The sequence below is a fragment of the Argentina anserina genome, chromosome 4, assembly GCF_933775445.1.
Source record: "Argentina anserina chromosome 4, drPotAnse1.1, whole genome shotgun sequence".
Lineage (NCBI taxonomy): Eukaryota > Viridiplantae > Streptophyta > Magnoliopsida > Rosales > Rosaceae > Argentina > Argentina anserina.
The window spans coordinates 21046829-21063188 of record NC_065875.1 but is presented as its reverse complement, the minus strand read 5'-3'; the positions used below and the strand labels follow the sequence as shown (position 1 = coordinate 21063188).

General features: G+C 37.4%; 3 protein-coding genes across 3 annotated transcripts in view; 1 reads left to right on the top strand and 2 right to left on the bottom strand.

Annotated features, from left to right (window-relative positions):
- Nucleotides 1-16360, bottom strand: part of LOC126792704 (E3 ubiquitin-protein ligase AIRP2-like) — a 124748-nt gene that overhangs the window by 41876 nt on the left and 66512 nt on the right. The window lies entirely within an intron of this gene.
- Nucleotides 218-2957, bottom strand: LOC126792695 (probable carboxylesterase 16). The gene is made up of 2 exons (XM_050519155.1): nt 2185-2957; nt 218-1086 (listed from the first exon to the last, which is right to left on the bottom strand). Exons 1-2 carry the CDS (start codon nt 2814-2816, stop codon nt 549-551), a joined length of 1170 nt encoding a protein of 389 aa, XP_050375112.1. The 5' UTR covers nt 2817-2957; the 3' UTR covers nt 218-548.
- LOC126792690 (stemmadenine O-acetyltransferase-like) lies at nt 9799-11531 on the top strand. The gene has a single exon (XM_050519151.1). The coding sequence runs from the start codon at nt 9887-9889 to the stop codon at nt 11228-11230; it is 1344 nt and encodes a 447-aa protein (XP_050375108.1). The 5' UTR covers nt 9799-9886; the 3' UTR covers nt 11231-11531.

Sequence of the window (16360 nt, the reverse complement as noted above, 5' to 3'; positions counted from 1 at the left end):
GGAAACATCTACAAGACGTTCCACTGGAATAACTCTAAAAGACAACAACTATCTTTTTTATTTATGGTAAATCATCTGAAGTCAGGAGGATAATACAAAAGAAGAACAACCATTATGAATTTCTAGCGTGTCAAATTACCAGAAAAAAACGTAATGCATGGGTCAGCTCATGAATCACTGCATTCTAATGTACAATTGATGATGATGAGAAAGCCAGAAAGAAAACTGATCTTCATGAATTGGATGAATGAATGAAAAATATTGAATAAGCTTCATAACAGGCAGGCTCTGTGAGTGCATTACTGTAATACACTTATACATCTTAAAATTAAGCTAATGAGCATATACAAATCCTAGCAAAGGCAATAGTATGTTCAGGCAAAAAACTAAAACTATGTTGAGCAGAGAGTAGGGTGTTCCTCTACACTCTCCGGACATCCCAACGAATGGAAGTGGACATCATACTGTACACCAAAAAGTCCTTCCAAAGCTATTGAAATCTGCTTCAAGCTTCAATCTTCTCTCTTATGTTTTCTCTGTACTAATAATCAATAAGAAAACTCTCCACCTCTGAGTGATAAATACTTCTTTACCCATATAGTGATATCATCAGCACAAGCAAGGGCCTGGGGTGTCTGCAGGAGCCCATCAAGAGTAGCAAACTCATGAACTGCATTCTTGTACTCAAGAAGTGGTGCATCCACATTAGCCTTCCGCAATTCTTCAGAGTAAGCAATTCCCCGGTCACGCATCCAATCATGCTCCGCAACAATTGTAAGTGTGGGAGGCATGGTCTTTATGGGCGGCCCTCTCCAGGGAAATAGAGGGTTGCCAGCAGGGTGGTCTAAATTAAACTCTTCCCTTGGTAGAAATAGCTTCCATGCAATCATACACGTAGCCTTATCGTAAAAGTAGGAATTTGCTAACTTAATCTCAGACTTGGTGGGAACGCTTCCAATGAAGAAAGGGTACATCAGGATTTGAGCCACCACTTTCAGAGGATCCAAGAGGCTGCCTGCCTCCACAGCCTTCCGAGCAACATAATCTGCTATGTTAGCACCACAGCTCACTCCGAGGAGTACACACCTGCTCTGATATCAAAATCATGGCAACATCCCAATTAGTGACACTGCGTTAATTCCATCATACCAACGGAACACAAATTTAACAAGCTTTATTTAATATTAGGAGAGGCTCATGAAAACCATTGATTCTGATATGGTTCCGCATTTGTTATATTCATGAAGTTGTATTCCTTCTGGGAAGAAAATATTTTTCATTCAAATTCAGGTTTGATTACATTTTGTAATCACCCTACACCAATGTCAGTTATCATTTCCCTCTCATTTTGGACTCTTCTTCCAATATCAAAACTGTTACAGTTACTATTCCACAAAATTTTAAGTCAAGAAACTGTATACCACCGATACATACATACACATTCTCTAACATGTACACAATCTGACATGTTTCATGTATAAATAGACTATAGACTCCACAAAATTCAGTGAATGCATGCCATATCAGATTATATTGAAGTTGATTTAAGAAATATCAAAAAACAAACACTATCTTGTCTTGATCCGAGGAGGATACATTAATTACAGGCTAATGAAAACCATCAATTCCAAACACCACAGAAGCTGCCTTAATAAAATCATGACATCATTCGGCTCCTTGGCCATAATTTTTTTCATCCAAACACCCAGTTACATTCTGCAATCACCCTACATGGCTACATTCCTACACCAGACTATCACATATCGTTTTCCTCCCATATTGAATTATCTACTTCCCAAACTACAATCTCTACAGATACTATCCCTATAAAAGTTTAAACTAAATATCTCTAAACCACCACGAGACACACAATGTGACTGTAAAATACACATTCTCTGATATTCAAGAACTGACATGTTCCGCGAACATAACAGAGTTTAGACTCCACAAATTCAGAAAATGCATGTTCAATTCAGTTGGGATCATTTTCAACTCCAATAACCAACACTCCACAAAAATTTCAGAACCACCATGTTGTATACATAATGAGTTTACAGTACACAAATTCCGCAACTCAAAAGCAAGTTTACAGCACACCAACTTCACCAAATGCAAGTAATTTAAACTAAACTGAACACCAATAAGCAACATTTTCATCACAGTAATTGGGGAGGAAACAAGTACCTAGAATATTCTCCATGAGCAGCCAACCACGGCTCAACCATAGACGACCCAAACCTATCGACAATACCCTCATTCCCAGAACCACCATTCCCCTTCCTCCTCCTCCCCACCGCCGCCAAGTTGGCCTGTTTCGCCAGCCAGCTCACCACCGCCATCCCATCCTCAAACGCCGCCGGGTACTGACTCTCCGGCGCCAGCCTATACCCCACCGCCACCACAATCACATCGCACAGCTTCGCCATCCTCCTGCAAAACACATCGTTACCCGACGCGTCGTTGCTCCCCACCACAAACCCGCCGCCGTGGAACTGCAGCATGATCGGCAGCTTGCGGTGGCGCTTCCCGGTCGCCGGAGCGTACCCGCCGTAGACGGAAGAATCAAAGATGGTGTCTTTGACTGTCTCCGGGAGGAAGATGCGAACGGAGAGAGAGGAGAAGGGGTCGATGTGGAGGTCCTTGGTGGCGACGCCGTTTTGGAAAGTCGGGTTGGCGGGAACGGAAGGATGGTCGGGTCGGGAAGTGGTGCCGAAATTGTCGCGGGTATCGAGTTGGGCCTGGGTTAGAGTCTGGAGTTGGTGTCGTAGGTTGTACTTGAAGAACAAGCTTTGGAGCTGTAAGCTTAGGCTTCGCATTGTTAACTGGTTTGGGAGTTTAGAAATGAACAAAACAGAGGTTCAGGTGGAGAAGAGGGTTTGTTGGGTTTGCTTAGTTAAGGATTAAAGAGGTTTAGAGACGCCATTGAAGAGCGGTTGTTTGATTTGGAATATTGAGACGTGTTGAAATGGGGTGGTCAGAGTAGAAGCTTCCAAGTGTGAGAGAGGAAGTTGGAAGGTAGAAGAAGAAGCAGAGAGGAATATGATTAGCTGGAGGCTGACGTGTCTCTTCGCTGGCAAGAGACATGATTGGTTAATTATTGGCGGGAACAGTGGGCCGATTTTTGGAACAGAGCAAGGGCTGGAAAATGGGCTGTCATTATTAGGCGTACCCAGTGGGCTAGAGTTGGTTTCAAGCCCAAGAAATTTCTTTGATGGCAATTTTCCAAGGGAACTGAAAATTGCACTATTTTTAACAAACCACTCCAATTATTTGTGATTCCGAAAATGCCCTTGACCTTTTTATTTCTGGTTCTTTCTAAGTTTCTAGTTTTTCGCCAGCAAGACCTCCCTTAAGTTCTTCACACATGAATAAGATCGGCAGTGCATGGTTCCTTCCATTTCCAACTTGCAAAAGTAGGATTCACCTTTATAGGGCATTTTTAATGTCTGAATTATGGCCTCACTTCATAATAACCAAATGCAAGTGGAATTTTAACTTGTTAATTTCTTGATGATCGAACTTAGTATTGAAGGGATGTTTTTAAAGGTAAGTTTCTTTGGTCAAAGTCACTTAGAGAGAGTGAAAACTTCAATTCAATTATACATAATACGATTAGTGAGCTTGACATAACAGAACAAGTAGATTGGATTTATAAGGATTACATTGGATACGCTCATTTTGAGCAAAGGCACACAACTCATCAGATCCTTCACTCCGGTATACAATTTTAAATCAATCGCAACATATTGTTTGCCATTACAATTCCAGATAGATTTGAACGATGAAAATATAAACAAGATAATGGGAACTTATAAAAGAGAGAAGTGATGCTGGAGCTGTAAAAGATGAGGGGCTAATATAAAGTTGCAAGAGAAAAGGGAGATGAAGAGAATATAAAAATCTTGGAGTTTGATCTTTTGTAATAGCCCACAAAGGCACAAAGTTTGCAAATTCCATCAAAATCGTTTATAAAGAAAAAAGAATGGGACCATCTTGACCAAATTTTTCCAGAACTAACTGGAGTAAAAAGAAAAATGGGAGAGATGGTGATGAGAAGAGGGTACAAGTAGAAGGGAATTAAAGGAATCAAGTTAGCGTTTAGTTGATTGGTTTGCTTCATATGTTTATTGTAATATCTTGTGAGAACAGAAAATATGATAGAGAATTAAGGAGGAGCCGCAGTTCTTCGTGAAATGGTTCAAAGGATGGAAAATAAATACAAGTAGAAAGTATGGGCACTTCATGAATTTCAATGAATAAAACCTGAAATTGGAGTGTAGTTCGTAAAAAGTGGAATGCAATTTTCAGCTCTCTTCTTGAATCTTGTATATGAATTTTGGTTAACCAAAAAGTATGTTTAGTTGCTTTTGTGTATATTATGTTTGAATCAAGGATTCAAGGTAGTCAGTTCTAAATTCTGAAGAAAACCGACTATTGTAACCGAGTTGAGCCCTAACCGGCCGGAACTGTACAAGGTAGTTGAGCCCTAACAATCTACTCTCTTTTTTTTTTAGGTGAAGGAGGTCAGAACGAACAATCTACTATGGTTACTAAGATTACGGCATCATGTAGGATGTAGGTAGGTGAACGGCATCGATCATATAATAAACCAAGTTGGTGCCTGGAGGCATTTTAATTACAAGCTGAGACTCTAACAATCAACTACGTATTAATCGTACGCAATCTAATTATGATAATAATAGAAAATTAAATTTAGTACTTATTAACAAAGATAAATGACCATTTCATACTAATTTAACTCTCTGATTGTCAATTTCAATAATAAAGTTTAAAATGTGACCATTTTAACACGAGAAAAATTAATATTTGTCTAATTAGTACAAAAACCATAGTTTTAAAATTATTTTACATTCATTTATCTAAACACTCATTTATAGAGAAAGTTGACGAAATATGACAGTTTGCCGGAATATTGCCGAACTTCAATCACCTATAGCCCAACTCTGGCTGCCGGTCGCATGAAAAAAAAAAAGACATCTAATAACCCCAAATAACAAATTGCTGACACCCAATAACCCCTCAATAAGAAATTACTGACACCTATTAACCTCCATTAATAAATTACTGACACCTAGTAATTGTGTTACTGATACAATAATGACATTACTAACCCCCCCCAGTAATTGTGTTACTGACCTCCAGTAATCGGATTACTGACACTTAGTAATTCGATTACTAACACCAATAATCATATAATTAACTCTTAATAACTATGACAATCGTGGTTTTCTCCCATGAGTAAGAACAAACCCCCACTTGTAATTCATTTCTCCATAGTTCAGGCAAAATTCCATCATATATTCATATTGATAAACATAACATGATCACCATCATTTCTATCTCCCGCAAAGCCATTAGAATCACGCCTGGACATATCAAACTGAGTATTGAGCACTGTTCTCGACACGGCAGTAAGAATCCCTCTTATCAAGCAAAGTCTACTCATATCACTCAAACATCCTATTTCAGAGTACATCTCCATTATACGGAACTTTAGCAATAACATTCTTTAACTCACTTTCACAATTAGCATCCGAATTTTGACGAAAAATACCTTCCATTATAAACCAGCCAAACTCTTCAGCTCTGAGGCACACCTGCATAGCTACATAGAAGCTCACACCAATAGCCACATAGCAGTCCCTCAAAAACGCCACCGACTTCAAAATGATCATAATCACAGCCATACTCATCTCCAAAACACCCAAAACCCCAAGCTCCACACCGTTTCCGCGGCTGAACTTATCAGCAAAGTGTTGAAACAAGTTGTACAAAGAGGATAGAGCCTCCTGGCACTGCTCCGTCATAATCGGCGATGGCCTCGCAGTGGCTTTCGTCTCCGAAACAAGAGCATTCAAGCTCGAAACAGCGTCCAAGGTGATCAACACTGCACATTTCTCCACAATATAGACATAACATGATCACCATAGAGGAGTCAGTAATTACGAATATGAGAAAGCCGAGTTGCCGGAGCTCAGGGACTGAAGAGAAAGCTCTGATTGCTTCATGCAATTGAAGATCTGAGATCTTGAAAGGAGGTTCAAGTAGTCGCCTTCACCGAGTACTTGGATCGGTGATTGAAGACAGAGGGTGATCTCGCCAGAGAAGGCCATGGCGGAATCGTAGGCCAGCAGACAGGGAGAGAATTGGGAGTGTGGAGGGAGTGATGGAATTGGGAACGTGGGTCGAGGATGTGAGGGTAGTGTAGTCTTTTACCTAGAATTTGTTGAATAGGCCATAAATTTAGAAATGGGCAGGTTTTGGGCCAATTTTGTTCATTGGTCAAAACCACTATTAACAAACTATTATAATACAAATTTTGACAGATAATCAATTTGAAAACTAAAGTGCGATAACGATGTTGAGATAGATCCGATGACTACGTACAAAGTTGAAACTATAGCAAAGATAATCCAAATACGACTTAGATGTAAAATAATTATAAAAATGATTGCAATTTTAAGTTGATTGATTTTCACATGTTTGTAACCTAATCTTCGGGTAAGTTTCTCATGTCCTGATTAATACAACAAACTGTCACCGTACCAAATCATAGTAGACAGTTTTCATGCGCTTCCTGGAAATTAAAGACATGTTACATGCAAGGAAGCTGACTTGTACCCAAACCCAGAAGTATCCTTATCATATTACATTATATAGACTAAACTGTAATCGCTTGGAGAAGAAGCAAATTAAGGGTTGTTCAACTCTTCATGATCATTAACAATAAAAAAAGAACAATGGAGAAGTAGTCGAAGAATTTTAAAACCAAAAATTGACGTACGATGGCAATGTGTTTGATTTGGTCGTTGTGCTGAAAAATTATATCTTTGGAAAGAAATAGCTCCTTTTGTCCGGTAGTTCCCTACCGACTCAAAGGATGCGGCCGATGTTATAGAGAGCAACATGCTTACATGTAGTAGTGTGTACTGGATTGAATCTGTCTATATAATTAAATAGAAGATAAGAGAGAACGGATAGATGTCTGATCTGAAATAATGAATGAGGTACCCGTCCAGGTTGAACAAAAGAGCCTTCATATATACTAGGTTAAAATCAGATGGCAACCCTTTTATCGTTATGAACTTCTGGCTAAAACAATGAACTGATAAAGCTTTCTGCCATCAGTAACTCAATAAGTACGTTGTTAGAAGAACCATCTAGCAGTCTATATGTAAGTTCGTCTTATTCAAGTGAGTAAGTACTTAATGGCATGGACTTTAGAAAGTGGAAGAAGCCATGGCTACAAGAACAATGAACTCGATCATCTTATTCGAAGATCCCTAACTCCCTGAACGCGCAGTAGCATGTTGCTAGTGCTGAAGCCTTCAGCCAGTCCATGTACGTAGGCCATGTTTGGCCTCCACTGCTAATTAAGAATGAAAGGAAACACGGTTTGTGATCCATGCAAGCTAGCAATTATAAACGTTATATGAACTTTTGGTAGATGTGAATACGTGCTGATCAGCTCGGCATCTTGTTCTTGGATTTTCTTTCCATAATTTTAGTTGGTCTTGTCCGAAGATAGTGCTTATAGTATTATAATTTGCATATAACTATTACTTGCCTTAGAATACGACCTGGTACGGTTCTTAGGGTTGGTAAGATCGATTCATTAATTCTTAAACCGGATCAATTCCACTAAGTAATATTCAACCTATCTCATAGAGTATAGATTATCCCCTAAATTATATGAGCTTCTGAAATGCCTATGAACAGTACGATATACATTATGCGAGTACGGATCGCGGGTCAAACAACAGTTGAATTGCTCAAACTGAAACCCGTTTACTTTTCCGGATCATGCAACCACTCCCTTTGATTAGTAAACTTGCATCATTTTCTCCACTTGCCCTAAAAGTCCAATACCCAGATTTTCGTATGCAGGAATTTGGTATGTAACCTAATTCCAAACCCATATATATATTAGGCATAAATGTCAATTTACACCCCAAATTTGGCTGAAATTGTCAATTTGCACTCCGAACTTACATTTGAGTCAATTTACCTCCTAAATTTGGTAAAAATTGCCAATTTACACTCCGAACTTGTATTTGAGTCAATTTACCTCCTAAACTTTGTAAAAATTGCTGATTTGCACCTCATCCGTTAAATTTAAGTGTTTCTATCCAATTTTGCGTCACATGTCATGCATTTAAGGGGTAGTATTGTCATTATATATTTATTCATATTGAATAATGAAATAAATTAATAAAATTACTTAAGAGGAACACTTGCTACAATGTTTGTTTTTTCGAAACATGTTATTGATTTATATATTTATTATTTTATGTGATATGGTATGTTAAAGGATATTAGAAAAAATATAAATAAATAAATACATTGAAAATTAAAAATAAATGTGTGTTCCGAGATAATTATTATTCTACCATTGTGTGTGTCTTAGTCTTATTAGGTTTTCTGTTAGAGATAGATTCGCATCTCTGTAATAAATTAGGACTTCGAATCCTACGGGATTGTAGTTTCAATCAATAAACGGTTACGTTATGTTCTATTACGTCGTTATTATTCTCGTTTTGTTCATCCTCCAACAATGTGTACATATAAAAATATATTTATACACAACACACTATATTTGAATGGGTGGGTATATTGAATATATAATTCAAAGTATGGTTAAGTAGGTAGAAAAAAAGATGTAAATAAATAATTTGATTAACAAAATAATCCTCATTTTTAAGAATTTTTTTATTTGTTTTTAAGAAAAATATAAATATATAATGACAATACTACCCCTTAAATGCATGACATGTGACGCAAAATTAGATAGAAACAGTTAAATTTAACGGATATGGTGCAAATCAGCAATTTTTACCAAGTTTAAGAGGTAAATTGACTCAAATACAAGTTCGGGGTGTAAATCGGTAATTTTTACCAAGTTTAGGAAGTAAATTGACTCAAATGCAAGTTCGGGGTGCAAATTGACAATTTCAACCAAGTTTAGGGTGACAAATCGGCATTTATGCCTATATATTATGACAGACAAATTCAATTTTAAGAGTAATTGCTTCATTTCTTAATAAATTAACAAGCCACCTATGGGGAGGTTCAAACTCCGTACGTTAAAGGACGTCAAATTTTACTTGTCACTTGGTCCTGATCAAGACGCATTTTCATTAAAACTGAATCATTATAAAATGTCAACAAGGATGTTATCTTAAACTTCTTTATTGGATGAGTCCATATTCACGAGTGTTTGATGCCCTAATCTGATTGAACACCCTATATCGTGAACTGTGCGTCCTTCCCAAACAAATAGCACAATTTTTCTGTTGTTGTTAGTTGTTACTTTGTGTTTAGACTATAGAGCTTCTCTGAAAATATGAACACTTCAGCTTTCCATATACACAAAATGAACGGTACAATAATTTGCGAAGGGTCTTTTATATATTGCTCTCCCATGATCCATCAGTTCATGCAGGCGACTGTATACAATAGTAATGTACGTACTCACCGGAGAACACATCAAATGATGTGCCACTTGCCACGATTCATTTTTATTTCAAGCTGGATTTTATTGTTTAGGTTATGTACTATTCAACTGAAAAGTGTTGAATTATCATTTCAAATATTTTATATACCAGCAGTATCAAAGTCAGAACAACTTCCAATTAATCAACTCAATACGAGTTTTCATATGTATTTCTTTTTAAAACCCAATATCAAAATTGATCTGTTTGACTTTGTTACATGCACTAGGCTTTAGCTTAGCATCATATCCATCACCAGCTCTATATAAACACAACTACATTGGTAATGATTGGCATTATCCCCTCAGCCTCATTGCCCTCACATACCACTATCCCTTAAGCCAAAAGAACAGAGTTCTCAAGCAAACAACAACATGAAGTTTCAAGTGGAGGTTCTCTCAACAAAGACAATCAAACCCTCATCGCCAACCCCTGACCACCTTCGCCATCATAAGCTCTCCTACCTCGACCAAATCCAGCCCCCAATTTTCATGCCCATGGTCCTCTTCTACCCGAAAGAGAACGACCACAACGACCTGGACCTCATTTCCATCCATGAACAGCGTTGCAGCAAAATCAAGAAGGCCTTATCCGACACCTTAGTCAAGTTCTACCCGCTAGCTGGAAGAGTTCACGGAACACAATACGTCGATTGCAACGACGAAGGAGCCTACTATGTCGAAGCCAAGACCGACTGCAGACTGTCGGATATCATCGAGAACCCAAACCCTAAGGACTTCAACGAGTTCCTCCCTTGCGAGCTCGACGCAGCTCATGAACTTCCTGTGTGCTTCCAGGTCACCTTGTTCTCCTGCGGAGGCATGAGCATCGCCATGGGGATGTCCCACAAGATCGGAGATGCTCTCTCCTACTTCACTTTTCTGAACGGCTTGGCTGCTGAGGCTCGCGGGGAGGGCAATGATATTTGCCCTCCGGAGTTCGTCTCAGACAAGTACTTCCCCCAGAAGGACTTGTCCGGATTCTACCAACACCGAAGCGGGATCATAAAGCAAAACATCTCAACAAAACGCTTCGTGTTTGACGGTCCGATGGTTCAGGCCATCCGAGCCAAATGCGTCGACATGCCCAGACGCCCTACTCGTGTTGAAGCCCTTTCTGCCTTCATATGGAGCCGCTACATAGCATCATGCACCAACATTCAACAAGAGGGCGTCACCAAAGACGCCATGTACACTGTTTCTCACGCTGTCAACCTCCGCACAAGAATGGAGCCTCCACTTCCGGAGCACACATTCGGAAATGTGACTCGGACCGCCATTGCGGTGCCGCCCGTACCCGTTGACCCAAAAAACGGGACGCTTCATGGGGTGGTTAATCACGTGAGGGAGGCCATCAAGCAAGTCGACAAAGAATACATAAGGAAACTGCAAGAGGGTGACGCACACTTGAGCTTCTTGAAGAGTCGTACTGAAGAGGTCAAACGCGGAGAGGTGGTGTCGTTTAGCTTCACCAGTCTGTGTAGGTTTCCAATTTACGATGCTGATTTCGGGTGGGGGAAGCCTGTTTATGTTGGTTCTGCTAGCTTTACGTTCAAGAACTTGGTTAGTTTCTTTGACACTACCGTAGGGGACGGCGTTGAGGCGTGGATCAATCTGTTGGAGGAAGACATGGTAAAATTCGATGCAGACGAGGAGCTCCTCAAGTATGTTTCACTGGCCCCGTGTTCCAAGAATGCTAAGGTCTCGAGAAATTACTAACAAGTGAAATCTAAACGTTGAACAATCTAGCATTATATTTCATCTAGCTATCAATCCATGTCACCATCCATCAATATCATGGGGGTGTTTATTCAGTATGCTAGATAGATATTGTGATAAATATTTGTTATCTCATTTTGTTTCTGTAACAATGTGTTAAAATTGTAATTTGTGATGAATTTTTGTGTGTGAGTTTAAGAGTGCAAAAATGTATAGTCTACATTATTTTTTCAAATCTTGTAATGTAACAAGCTCGTTCAAGATCAATGTGTGATATTAATTAGTGAAATATGTTATTCTATTTCTTGTTGTTTATCCCCAACTTGTTATAGTTCAGCACACACACACACACATATTATACGTGTTTAGAATTTGTTTATGGTTTCATACTGTAAATGATATGTACATGTTGACAATTCTGCGCTATATATGGCCAGTTGGAAACTTGAAGTTGACATGCATTTGGACAGTTAAAGGAGACTGAAAGCTAGCTGGAGATACAATTGAAAGAAGAGATCGAAAATGAAGTGATCGGAAACATTTATCTTTCGATCATCACAGGCGTGACTTACAGATTACGTCTATTTCTCATTCATACACGTAAAAGAGTCTACAAGAACACTATAGCTAGCGGTGTGCGACAAAACCTGAAAATGGTGCTGGAAATGTTGACAAATGGATAAATATTCATACTGTGTATGCGACAACAGAAAATGCACTAATATAAATGACAAGCTAGCTAGCTTATCAATTTTTCATGTGGGTCTATCGTGTTGAACTATTGTACGTGTAGTCAGTCTTTATCATGAATTGGATGTGATAGGCAAAGTAAGAATGAGAATAAATATTGAATTGAAGATCTGTATCACCAGTTAGCAGTAGCAGGCACAAACTTTGCCTCCCATGGATTGAGGACTGAACTCCGAGTTCAAATGTGAACTGCTCGATCGGCTACTCCCTTTTTTTTTCTGCTTTGATATAAATCTTTGACTAATACTATTATTGTTGTGTTTTGTGAATAATAAAATTGGATTCATTTCTTGCACCAGGGGAACTATGGACTAAACGATAGCTTGAAAAAACTATATTCACAATACAGACAAAAAAAAACTTGTTTTCTCAGGCAGGCGTGTACATAATTTTACATGCGATGATGTTGATATGAATCTAGAAGGCATAAATATAATGAAACTCTCACAGTCTCACTCTCATCTAGTCATCTGAAGGAAATGTTGAAATTTCACTCTTGTAAACTCTTCAACGATGAAGATTAATCAATGGTGAGACTGAGAGTAATTAATTATCTATCTCAGATTCTCAGCAGGTAGCTAGTCTATTTGGAGTAATTATTCTGTATTTTCGGAACACTACGTGGCATTGCCATATGGTGTATCCAGCCAATTATATTATTTCATTGTGTGGTAAATATTGCGCTGGTGATATAATTGATAATGGGAAAAGAGGTTTTCCGGTGGCTAGAGACTACCACGACGCCGTCGTGACTTCAGGAACCCGTTGTGCTTTTGGGGTTGAAGATTTTCATTGATCATGATAGACAATATCTTTTTTTTCTCCACTGTTGATTCGCATGAGGGATTAGAATTGGAAATTTGAGGATTTTTGATTTGATCGAGTGAATCTAGAGGTGGCAAAAGCCTGGTACATTTTAAGCGGGCCAAAAATGTCACCGTGACGTGCTCGGGCCGGCATATTTATTTTTTCGTGTTGAGCTCGGGCCGGCTCATTAGCTTAGATATTAAGCCTGACACGGTCCACGGCCCAAGCCCATGTCGGGTCGGGCTCAGGCCCATTTTGGGCAAAAAAGCAGGCCGGTTCGACCCATTAGTATTATAAGACACAATTAACATAAAAAAATTGTGTAATTAGAATATTTGTTTTATATAACTATTTATAATAGTAAAATATTTGATAATTTTATTTTTAAAACATTACATATGTCAAAACTATGACTTTTTATCACTATTTTGATAATATTTGTGACACAATGTAATTAAATAATGAAGTAATGAAGATGTTTATATTTAAAAAAATATATAATATTCAATTATCATTATTATAATTATTTAATATTTATATAAATAATATAAAATTATGTGTTTACGGGATCAGCCCATAAATTTATCGTGTCTGGATCGTGCCGTGCCTAAAACAAACTCGAATCGGGCCGATTTTTACTGGCCGGGCCCATACCGCGCTCAGGTTTTTCGGCCCACCTGCCAACTCTAAGTGAATCGAGTGAAAGGGAAGACGAATAGAGATCGTTCTCTTCTACTAAAATCTTATCCTGATCTAATCTCATTAATATCCTAAGCAAATCTTATCCGGGCTAACAAACACAACTATAAAAGTCACGTCGAACAAGCATATATATATATTCCCGGGAAATGCAAAAACTCAGTCAAAGTAAATTGATTGCTAGCTGGGTTTCTTTTCAACTACTACTTTCGCGTTTTTGACCATTAATCGGTAGAGTTAAGATTGGTTAAATGCATGCATGGTTAGTTGGTTACCACGTCAATTATGAATTATGGGTACGAGAATTAGGCCTAACAGTCCGCAATGCATGCAAAACGCTTTTCGGGTCTCGGGGTCTGGGTCTAAATTAAAGCAACCCGTAGGTATTTCTCCAGCCAGTGGCTCAGTGGCTCACCTCCGATCTTGGTAGACATCTGAATTTGATATATATGAGCTGCAAAAAAATGTGTGTATTTGATACATTCATTGAAAACTCATCTGCAAGATCAAAAGTTTGGAACAAGGGTGTCATCGAATAACATTTAATTTGTACAATAGGAAGCGGAAGACAGGAAGTAAAATTAACAGAGATAAATTAAAGAAATCGTCGTTAGCTCAACTTCGATTCGGAGTAATAAATAATTAAATGTAAATGTAGATCATTGCTCTCACCTCTATTGTTCTCTTCTTTTTAGCTCAACTTCGATTCGGAGTAATAAATAATTGAATGTAAATGTAGATTATTGCTCTCACCTCTATTGTTCTCTTCTTTTTCAATGTTATCTATAATTTTATTGTTCTCATATAGCTAATGTATCTATGCTCAATCAATTTTTTTTAACAAATTCGCTTGACGCCTTGATCAATCGACATCGACATAAAAGCACTCAAACTGTCATACATCATAGATATATATATATATATATATATATATATAGTCTCTATCCATAGTGAACATTCATTCTGAAATTACATAGTGAAGTCTCAATTTTAGCACACTTTTCGGTCAAATTTTTTCATCACAAGTGATTCAATATTTATGTATACTATTCAAGACCATCTCTGCAAAATTTTATCCATTTCGGTTATCGCTAAAATATTGAAATTAGATTAAATCAATGAACGAATTAAATCTGTTCAACGTAAACCGTTAATGTAAATCTCAATTTTGAAAGCTCAAACCATTATCAAATTAAATGAAACTTTGTAAAAATGATATTGAATTGCATACCTAAATATTAAACCACTTGTGATGAAAACATTTAACCGAAAAGTATGCTAAAATTAGAACTTCACTCTTTAATTTCAGAGTGAAGGTTCACTCTGGATATGGACTGTATATATATATATATATATATATATATATACACACACATGGAGCTTTTCAGGTGCGGAGGTTTGTACCTTAGCTAAGGTACGGATTTTCATTTTTTATCAACTTATCGATATAGTTTTCACATCTCCACCGTCCAATATCTAGGTTATAACGTATAGATCATTTCCACAAAATTTCAGCCGATTTCATGATCGTTAAGGTATCGAGCAAATCAAAACCAATGGATGTATTGAATTTGCCGAATCTGAATCGTTCATATTTTGATTAGAAAATCGAAGTTATGAGTACCTTAATGGTGATGGAATCAGCTGAAATTTTGTGGAGATGATCTATATGTTATAACCTAGATATTGGACAGTGGAAATGTGAAAACTCAATCGAAAAGTTGGTCAAAAATGAAAATCCATACCTTAAGTTAAGATAAAGACATCCTTACCTGAAAAGCCTTGTATATATATATACAGTCTCTATCCAGAGTGAAGTTTCATTCTGAAATTACAGAATGAAGTTCCAATTTTGACACACTTTTCGGTCAAATGTTTTCAACATAGAGGTGTTTAAGGTATTCAAAATTGTGATTTAAACTTATAATCATGAACGGTTCAAGTTTGACAGATTTGGTGCGTTCATTGCTTTCGCCAAGTTTGATACCTTAACAATCACCATTTTGGTTGAAATTTTACAGTAGTGATCTACACATTAGATCCTAAAAATTGAACGGTGGAAATGTTGAAATATAGTCGAAAAGTTTTTTAATGAGCTATCTCTTTAAAAGACCAAAAAAATGGATCCCTTAGTGGAAGAACTATATATATATATATTGAATTAGATGATACTTTGTAGAGATGGTCTTGAATCACTTATGGTGAAAAGATTTGACAGAAAAGTGTGTCAAAATTGGAACTTCACTCTGGATAGAGACTATATATATATATGGTCATTCCACTAAGGGATCCTTTTTTTTTTGTCTTTTAAAGATATAGCTCATTAACAAACTTTTCGACTATATTTTAACATCTCCATCGTTCAATTTTTAGGATCTAATGTGTAGATCATCTCTGTAAAATTTCAGCCAAAATGGTGATCGTTAAGGTATCAAACTTGGCGAAAGTAATGGACGCACCAAATCTGTCAAACTTGAACCGTTTATGATTATAAGTTTAAATCAAAATTTTAAATACCTTAAACACCTCTATTTTCGCTAAAATTTTACATATGTGATCTACACATTAGACCCTAAAAATAGAACGGTGAAAATGTTGAAATATAGTCGAAAAATTGGTTAATGAGCTATTCATTTAAAAGACCAAAAACATAGATCCCTTAGCGAAAGGGTCTTGTGTGTGTGTGTGTGTGTATATTAAGTTGAAGTATTTCATACACCCACTCACACCCAACCATTTCACACGCACATAATAGCAATGAACTAAATTCAATTTTTTCTCTTCGTCTTCCTAACTGCCTAACCTTAAAGACTAAAGTCTTAATTGCTAAACCAAATCCCTAAATTAGATATTGACTTATTCAACTTGGAGCCT

Excerpts from the sequence above, each read along its gene's own strand:
- LOC126792695 (XM_050519155.1), bottom strand. The coding sequence starts at position 2,816 with ATGCGAAGCCTAAGCTTACAGCTCCAAAGCTTGTTCTTCAAGTACAAC. Across the intron at positions 1,087-2,184 it reads GCTCATGGAGAATATTCTAG|GTGTGTACTCCTCGGAGTGA; the intron begins GTACTTGTTTCC and ends ATATCAGAGCAG.
- LOC126792690 (XM_050519151.1), top strand. The coding sequence starts at position 9,887 with ATGAAGTTTCAAGTGGAGGTTCTCTCAACAAAGACAATCAAACCCTCA.